General features: G+C 40.8%; 1 protein-coding gene across 14 annotated transcripts in view; it reads right to left on the bottom strand.

Annotated features, from left to right (window-relative positions):
• Positions 1-408: 408 nt before the first annotated feature.
• nf1a (neurofibromin 1a) overlaps positions 409-9,647 on the bottom strand; it is a 69,656-nt gene continuing 60,417 nt past the window's right edge. For 5 of the 14 annotated variants that reach the window (XM_041241323.1, XM_041241324.1, XM_041241325.1 and 2 more), the window contains 7 exons: positions 9,470-9,612; positions 8,940-8,986; positions 8,549-8,765; positions 7,694-7,759; positions 7,096-7,149; positions 5,285-5,413; positions 409-4,101 (listed from right to left, as the gene is read on the bottom strand). In XM_041241323.1, coding sequence (XP_041097257.1) covers positions 3,959-4,101; positions 5,285-5,413; positions 7,096-7,149; positions 7,694-7,759; positions 8,549-8,765; positions 8,940-8,986; positions 9,470-9,612 — 799 coding nt within the window. In that variant the 3' untranslated portion in view covers positions 409-3,958. Of the gene's footprint in view, positions 4,102-5,284; positions 5,414-7,095; positions 7,150-7,693; positions 7,760-7,975; positions 8,070-8,548; positions 8,766-8,939; positions 8,987-9,469; positions 9,613-9,647 lie in introns of those variants that run through there. The other 9 variants (XM_041241329.1, XM_041241330.1, XM_041241333.1 and 6 more) reach the window with 5 other exon arrangements.

The following is a 9,647-nucleotide window of genomic DNA, read 5'->3' as shown; positions in this document are numbered from 1 at the left end:
GGTAGCTATACAAGAACTCTGTTATGATTCAGAGGGGGGTGGGTGTTGAGATTAGGCAGGGAAACATTTACAGGATATCAATTCAGATTCCAGCAACTCCCCCCCTCCCCCCTCCTCTCATCTCAATCCTCAGATTCTCTCATAACTGGAGATACTGCAGGAGGGCTATGGAGCCTGACACCCACTTCAGTGCTGGCTGTTGAAAGACTCATTCACAGCAGAGCAATGAATCCTATCAGTGGTGCTTCTTTTATTAGGGATATCTAGTGGCACATGTGTGCAAATCAGACAAGGGAGTGAGTGCGTGTGTGTGGGTGCGTGCGTCCGTGTGCATGAGCACCCACCCCACCCCACTGTACTGAACTGATTTTCCAGTTGTTCAGAACCACACACACGTAGCGCTTGATAACAGGTTCAATTTACATTTTACTTTCAAAAAAAGAAATACATACATAAAGTGGGGGGACAGGGACGAGGAGAACAGCACATTTCTTGAATAATGATTTCTACAATGGTACCTACGATTAACAAATCCATCTAGATTTAAACAGCCGCCTCCTTCCTCCTGCTCACAGACGCTTGTCTTACAGTAAGAACAGGACTCGAGCGCACGGGGGGGGGGTTTGAAGGTATCATTTCTCAAGGTTAGGCCCAAAATGGGAACAGTAAGTTTATCATACACAGTGTGAGTTTATAATACACAGCAATTTTATATTCTACTGGCTGTTCCTTTTTTGTTTTAATGACATAGTGTAATGCAATGGAAGGGAAGAGAGAGAGAGAGAGAGAGTTAACATTACTAACACTAGAATAATTACATTTGTATGTTATACATGTACAGCAAACTAACTGCTTTACAAAAAAAAGCTAAATAATACAATTTATCATCACATGTATTTACAGTGTAGTAAATATACCTTTGTCAAATTTTACACAAAAACTATTTACAAAAGGTGAACGTACTGCATTTAAAAAAACAAAACAAAACCAAAAAAAATAATTAGTGTGGCCAACACTCAAAAGGTAACTGCTTGCGGCAAAGTCTTTGTTTTGCATAACCTCAGGCAAGACGTGCCGAATTTGAGTTCATTAAACCCTAGAATTGAAATCCGTGACCGCAGTTTGGAGTAGTGCAACACTACGCCTGACTCTCTCGCCTATACCAAACTGCTGGATAGATCTGCCTGTCCTGATGCTGAAAGCTGATTAAACCACGTAGTAAAGGACTGTCGTTCCCAAGATGCCATAGCTGTGACAGCGATCACCTCGGAGCAGGAATACTGCACTGAATAATGGAGAAACGCGTTGGTCAGGTGTACTCACTAAGAAGTGAGAAAAAAGTGTGTGGTTTTTTTTAATCAGTTAATTCTAGTTTGGGTCACAATTTAAAAGCTGTGTCTACAAAACACACAGCTTCAGGTGAACTGCTAATTACTTCCACGCTGAAACTGAGCAGGTCTGTTAACAGCTATGCACCAACGCTTACTTGGAATCAGCCGCTCCTCACCTGGAGCTGCTTCAGCCTCTCTTAAATACTATACAGACGAGAAGCCGCTTGCATGAACAACACTGGATTTGATTAACGCTAATATAATACTTTGCCCAATGTTTCTATTTATTTATTTTATAATTCAAATTAAATCTCTGTAAACAAAGCTAACTCTCTTGTTGAACAATAACAGTATATTAAACACTGCTCCATTCCCATTTTGTTTTACGCTGTGGGCTAATGATATATTTTTTTTAATTAACACCACTGCACCAAATATTAAAAGCGCACAAACCCTTTTTGTACATTTATGACTAAGCTGGTCTGCGATTAAACCTGGTACCAGTTACATTCTGGCTGACTGCAGTCATAACATCCAAAATCAATACAGAAATTCGCTAAGCTTTGCAGTGTTTTTTGTCACATCATCGCGCCTCTGAACAGCCAGGCGGAAACCTCGGCAAAACCAGAATCTGCCCCGGCTGATGCAGTCTACTGTCCAACTACACTTGTAAGTAGATTGCGTTTCAATCAAGTAAGGAGTTTATATAACAAACAGAAAAAACAAACAGCACAATACCCTGCATCCCTTCATACTCTGAATCGGCCATGTCTCAATACTGTCTCTAATTGAACCTGAACGCTTCCCTTACAGCGACCCTCACAAAACCTGCATGCTACTCAATACGAACACAGAGGATCCTGACACAGTACTCATCATCATCATCATCATCATCATTATTATTATTATTTTGAAATTCTATATTATTTTGGCAAATTGTTTGCATATTATGATTGTATCCATTGTTTTCGTACTGCACTGTAAACAAATTAAACTTTTTTTTTTAAAATCGATAAAATAAAAGCATTTTAATATTTACAAGTTCACGTTATTATTCCTAGTGTCTTGTCCTAAGTCGATCTTTGCAAAATAATGATAACGAAAAAAAAGTTCTTCAATGTGACTACTCTGCTATACAGGGACATTGCTATCTGACTGTAGAATATTGGTTACTGTATAGATTTTTTTTTAAATAGCATTATAGGATGCATTTTATAATGATACACATTCTGTGGAACACAAGCCACTCAAAGTCAAACCCTACCTGTCCTCACTATCCAAATCAAGGGCTATTTTATCACAAATTACACACATTTCAAAATGCTCAGTTTGAAAACCCTGATGAAGCCACACAACGGACACTAGATTTATGCATTTTTATTATCAAGTTTTCTTCTGATTTAACTAGTATAAAGTGACTGCACAGGGGGTCACTTTGCGCTACACTTTGAAATGATTTAGGCATGTGATATAACTTCTAACTAGAAAAGCCCTCGCCTATCTCTTCTCTCTCGACCAGGCTCGGGGTCAACTCCTGCTGTTCAGTTCCAATGCCTGTATAAAAATTAATTCCCAATTCCAGTTCCTTCGAAGGACTGTGCTGCCACGGCGCGAAGCTCGTTTGAACAGAATGCTGCCGATTGCAATTTTCATCAACGATGGGATGGAGCTGATTAGAAGAAGTGACTAGGGAAATGGAATTCGATTTGAAGAAGGGACTGGAAACTGAATTGCAACGTGTGCCCTGCCCTGGGCTGTCTCGGTTATTGCACACCCATAACCGAGTGTGCCCCGAGCGGTGTGCAATTCACTAGGGATACGGTCTTCTGCTTTGTACTGCACAACCCTTAACTTTGCAGTTCCACAAAACACACACACTACCAGCTACTCTAATTCAATGAGAACTCCTACATATATAATCTTGACTTTCACTTGAAGTTCAATCCTCAAACCGTACCTGTGATTAACCTGCTTATCTTAGTCCTTACAAAAAGAAAAAAAAAAAAAAACACGAAACAAAAAGTGTGTTCATGAGGCTACTTCTTGCCGATCTCTTAGCTCTCCTCTTTCCAGCCTTCTCCTTTGACTCCATTGTGTCCAACCATAAAGAAAGCCACTTTGCCGTTTCAAGAAAAGGGTGCAAATATTCTGAATTTTCTTTTCCTTTTTTTCTCTCAACACTTTTTCATTTTTACAAAAAGGCAAAAATGATAAAAGCAGAAAAAAAAAGTAGAACTAATGAATGGCTTCCTTTTTTTTTTTTTAAGACAACTGCTGCAGTGCTATGAATTTCAGTGCTTCCAGCTAAAAAAAGAAAAAGAAAAAAAATGACATTTTGTTACCTAAATTGATATACTTGAACTAAATTTTCTTCTAGAATGCTTTGGAAACACTTTCTAAAAAAAAAAAAAAAAATAATAATAATAATAATAATAATAATAATAATAATAATAATAGGCTTTAAATTCAGGCAGTTCTTCAATAATCTTGATCGTCAGGCAACTTGGCTGACTTGACAGGAGAAACAATAAAATAAAAAATAAAGAAACAACCCAGGAACGAACAAAAAACGAAAGTGCAGCATCATGACTGGTCAGGGGGAGTCTGGAGGATGTAATGACCCTTCTTCACACAATCTTCTTAATGCTGGGGCGCTTGAAACTCCCGGCGCTACGCTGCTTCTGGACTTGGCTTGCTGACCCGTGCCTCGTCCGCCCGCTGTTCGTGTGCCCGCTAGTTGGAGAAAGCTCCACGTTTTCCTTGTCGATTCCTGTTGAGGGGAAACACACGTTACACATATATCTCTATGCAATAGCGCCCCCTCCTGCACGTAACTGTATTAAGAAGACTTAAATAGTATCTGTGAACTGGACTCCGTGCTTTTTGGAATCGATAGCCCCTTTTTGGAATCGATAGAATGAATCCTTGCAGTTTTGTTTAATTTGTGCCATTCCCCAAACGAGGCTGACTCAACCTGACCTAAACCAGCTTTACCTGGAATTTCAATAAACCCCCTTTAACATCTTCAAAACAAAAGAGCTACTACAAATTGGATTTAACCCAAATTCTTAGCACTCTCACAGATCCATTAGCATCTTCATAAAGTATGGGGAAAGACCATTTATCTTGCCACAACACAACCAATTCACTTGCTGTGCACCAGGTATTAGGACCCCCTTCTGAACCTCACGCTCAGTCAGTGAGGACCCAATGGGGTCTGTTTCACAGGAAGTCATCTTATTGTGTGGAGGCGGGATGAACAGGGTTCACCGCACTCAAAGTGAAATCAAATGTCTGAGAAACTAAATCTACACCAATGTCACAATGTCATTCCCCTCTTACTTTAAGCTGGCTCCTGTGCAGTAAATACGGTTTGAAAAACGACATTCAAAACAGCAAACTCCAACCAGTCACAACAAATCTCAATATAAAGCCATACAAACGAATGCCACTAGATGGCACTGCAGACACATGCGGACTGCATGCACAGGCTGACCCCTCAATGCTGCATAATAAACCTGGAACTAACATCTCCCCTCAGACAACCATCAATTAACAGCGCTGCACAACATCAAGAACCTCACTGAGCCCCACTCGTCAGCACTGTTCAGATGGGTGAGCTAGGCACAACCACTCTGTGTAGTTTGCTACAGGTAAAAAGGTCACATCAAAATAGATTCATTACAGTTTAAGGAGCTTCTCACAATTTAACACCTTTCACTGTTGTTTTTGATCTGGAATCAGAAAATAAAACACAAGCCTTTTGCTGCACTAATATTACTAAACTCATTGCAACGTGCAGAACAATGGAAGCTGGCCTCAGGCTTAGCGCTGCAAACTGCAAACCAATAGTGCTCGAGTACCAATTGAACAGGAGCGAAATCAGCAATCAACAAACTGACACACAAAGACAAACACTCTACAGCAGGGCTCACAAGTGTAAGCGACTCTACCATTGTTTTCTGTGTGCACATGTATGCACCCAAGACTTGTCAACGCCATGGTTACGAACATGGAATTCGCCCCAGTTCTGAAGAGGGGAGCCCGTCCCGGGTGCAAAGATTTTCTGTTGCATTTGCAAACTGAAGTAAAGAGGAAACAGACTCGGTGAACCAGAAAAGTGAAGAAAATTGATTATTTTCTTTTGAACTGAAGCAGGAAGCCATGTCTCTGATTCTATTTGCATGCAGGCTCGTACGAAACCGTGACACATTTACCTGAAACACACACTGCAGCTTGCACTCATGCACATCTCCACTCCCCCTATCATCACTTACTGAATTAACAAGCACAAATCCTGCGACAAGGGAAGCTGACATGATCTGGCTTTTTAGGGAACGCTACTCCTCATCTAAGCATCCGAGCATACAGGAATGGTAATAAAACTCCTATTGCATAGCAGTTTCACCCATTCCAAGTTTTACTATCAGCTTGGATTACTGTATAGGTAAGAAGCTTTGTGCTTTATTAAACTCACAGTAATACCAGGAACAGATCAAACTGCTGTGCAATGGGAGTCTCATTTCCATGCTTGGCATATGACATTTCTCTCTCACACACGCACACACACACACACACACTTCCTGTACCTGTATTTAAAAATGCAATATTCAAATTTCCCAGACGTTTATCCTTCAAAAATATTTATGGCTAAGTACAGTGATTAGAGCTAAAATAAAGAGACACACTCTTAGCCCCCTTTCATAGAGCAGCAAGTGTCTTTCTGCATGCCTATTTGCACCCGGCATCCACAGATGCTGTTCACAGGCATGAAAACGGTCAGGTCTGGGCTATTTCTAGGCATCCTGCATTTAGTAAAACCCTTTAAAGCGTCTGCAGCTTGTAGTTTCGGTTCATGCAAAGCTAAAACGTGCTTTTTAAAAGTCACGTGCAGGAACGTTATGTACGCCACACAAAGAAAACACGTAAATGATAAAAAATTATGGATTGCGCTGGACAATGTAACAGACTATCCAATACTTAACTAGCTCAGTATTCTCTGGACTCTGCACTTGTTAATATGAGCATGCAATGCTGCAGCTGGCCCAGCTTTGATAAACTACCAAAGCCCATTCATTTTATAATTCTCCCTATTTAGAGATTTTTTCACTTTCTCTGCTCTCTTCATGCATGTCAAGGAGTTTTGCAAAGCAAATGCATGTCGAAGCAGCGAGCAGAGACTGCAGAAGGCACACACTTCAGCCAGTATAAGCACAGCCCCTGTAGAGTAACGTTTAGTTCCTCAATTTTAATCAGTGCAAATCTGGAACCACAGGCCAAATAGAAAAACGCTCAGTCCAGAAGCCACAAGGCAGCTAAGAGCGTAGGGGTGGGAATAAGACTCCTGCTGCATAGCAGTCTCACTCATTCCAGGTTTTACTATGAGCTTGATTAGCCACAGTTTAGAGGTTACATGCTCACCTGTGTCTTACTACACTCAGAGCAAAACCAGGAACGGATCAAACTGTTATGCAACGGGACTCTTATTCCCACCCCTGGAGTGAGTAAAAAACGAACACGTGCTTAAGAATCAAACACGTCTCACACAACAGACTTTCAACACATCTGAACATTAATACATGTTTTTTTTTTTACCAACACAAGGACGTGTTTTAAAATGGGTTGAATAAGACTGTGCTTGTCCAGCCAGGTGTGTGTGTGTCAGTACTGCCTCTGGGGTTCCAGGCTCCTTAATCATCCTATACTGCATGGAGAGCTTAACAAGCCATGAGCTCGTGCAACTATGAAGAAAATAAGAGAGTACCTGGATGGGGGGGCGGCTGCATGAAAACGGCAGATTTAGAGCAAGGCAGAGATGCTTCACAGACAGAGTGAAAGAGGAAACAAAGTGAATGACCATGAGGAACAAAACAGAAAAAACAAAGAGATGAGAAAACATGGTTAAAAAGAAAGAAAGTAACACAAAAGAATGTCACTGTTCATGAAAGCTGGAATGACTTCTCGTTGTAATAATGGATATCTGAATGTGCACGATGTTGCTGTACAAGTGCTTTTTCTACAATTCAGAGTACAGTGCGTTTGATTTTTTGCTCATTCACACAGTTGACGCGGCCAGTTGAATTAAAAACATTTAAAAAACAAATCTTTAGAGGAGATTGTAGATTTCACTTTTTAGATTTTTCTTATCCATTTTAAAAAGGAACTGTTATTAAATATGATCTTTCGTAATATACCCTCTAATTTATGCAGAAATAAAAAAAAAAAAAGCAAAATTATAACATATCAAACCTACTACTATGCAACATAAATGAAACACATATATAAAAAAGTTACCACTAAAAACAAACTACAGGCTAATCAGGGCTCAATGGTCACTACAGAGCTACAGTTCTCATTTATACCAGGCATTTTCTGGGACACCACATCAGAGGTCCTCAACTGGGGCAGTGTTGGGGATCGTCTATAAACTACACAGCGCAATCACAGCAGCACCAGCCCAGGAGAGAGAGAGAGAGACCACAGAAAAGAAAAAACAACACAAAAACAGAAATTAAGAACAAAAAGGAAATATTCAGGTCATACACAAACAAAATAAAAGATAAATAAAAAAAAGGCAGCAGGAGGACACAAAGAAAGACATTTAGAGAAAAAAAACACAACAAAAAAAAAAAAAAAGCACGTACTGTACTTCTAATCAATCCCATTATCTAGAACAGGGGTAGACAAATCCAGTCCTTTTGTGTGGAACAGAGTCCGGGTTTATGTTCCAGTCAGAGCCTAAAAAAAGTATTCAATGAATACAAATAAAAAAAATGAATATATGAAAAAAGAGAGAGATTTACATATGTCAAGCTTGACATGCACAGTACAGACCAATTATGTGCAGTACAACAGAAAAATATTCAGGATCTGGTTGGAACAAAAACCTGTGCTGTCTCGAACACCCGAGGACCGGAGTTGTTCTCAAACAGCGATCTGACCGGCATAAATGTTCCTTTAGCAGCCATGCACCGGGTCTTTGTTCTTCCAATTTAACATCTTAAGCGTGTCTAGCACCAAAGGGTAAAGGAAACCAGCTTGCTGGCAGTCCCATCAAGTACACCCGTAACCCTCACTCATGTGCCAGGGTTTGTCAATCACCAGGCTCCTGTTCTTTGGTACGGCATGATAATGTGATGGTAAAGCTCTCCATACAAAGTCATGTATAATTTTGCTCGTTTGACGCACTTGACTGAACGAGCCCGAGCCCTCCTGACCTGGGGAATGCTGGGAAGTAGCGAGTGAGGTCATGGAATTGGAAAGGTTGAGGTTGGCCGTGATGCTGAGCTGGCTCTGCACAGGGGGGGGGTAGGGGGAGGTGGGCGTCCGCAGAGACTCCTCGCTCGTCTCCTCGTCGATGCCCGGCAGGTAGGTGTCGATCAGCGCGTCCAGGAATTTCACGATGAGCTCGGCGTAGTCTGGAATCTGCGTTTGCTGATAAAAACCGCAGAAAAAGAAACGTCTTTGAACAACTAACAGTCATGCTGTAGTGATGCTATCATGGAACAAGACTGCTCAACAGTACTGCTAAGAAGCTGAATGACAGGTTTGTTACTGTATATATGATGTTAAACATGCAAGTCAATATTAAACAAACCTAAGTCATACCTTGGAGAAAGGACCAGCAAACCGCCACAACCCATTGAAACCAAAACCTGAAATTGAAATCAAAAACAATGAAATGAATGGGGCACTTTAACAGGTAGACCTTCAATAGAGCACCTCAGATGAGCAACGTGAGGAGGCTACAGTGTGCTTGGACTGCACATTCGCACCAGAGCGTGCCAGGAAAAAAAAAAAAAAAAAAAAAATTACAAAACTACATCTACAGTATGATCGAGAAAAGTTTAAGTTATTAATAAACTTAAAAAAAAAAAAAAAAAATCAATAGAAAACAGCACTTAATACCAAACCTTACAAACGATCTTCAGAACACGAAGAGGAAAACAGACAGGAAGGACAGTCACTGTGCTCTATCAAGTCTATATTTGAACTCAGAGACTCTGAATCCATGAAACACAAAACCCTGCTGCCCACGCTCTTACTTCATCAGCTTTGCAGCCACACAGTCATGACGGCTGTATCTTTTGCTCAGGACCATGCTGCATGCATGCACTGTGCATCGGACAGATAGTTACTTTGTAGGTAGGACGGCTGGTACTGTGGTGGGGACTCCTCATGGTACACCACGCTTTGCACAATTCCATGAATGGGATTCAAGAGATTGGGGTCCTGGCACAGTGACAAGAGGGTATTAATCTTCGAGTCCAGCAGGTTGTGGCTGTAAACGATAAAACAAAAAATACATACGCACAC

The sequence above is a fragment of the Polyodon spathula genome, unplaced genomic scaffold (assembly GCF_017654505.1).
Source record: "Polyodon spathula isolate WHYD16114869_AA unplaced genomic scaffold, ASM1765450v1 scaffolds_766, whole genome shotgun sequence".
Taxonomy (NCBI): domain Eukaryota; kingdom Metazoa; phylum Chordata; class Actinopteri; order Acipenseriformes; family Polyodontidae; genus Polyodon; species Polyodon spathula.
The sequence above is the reverse complement of the archived record's forward strand: the minus strand, read 5'-3'. Positions and strand labels throughout refer to the sequence as shown.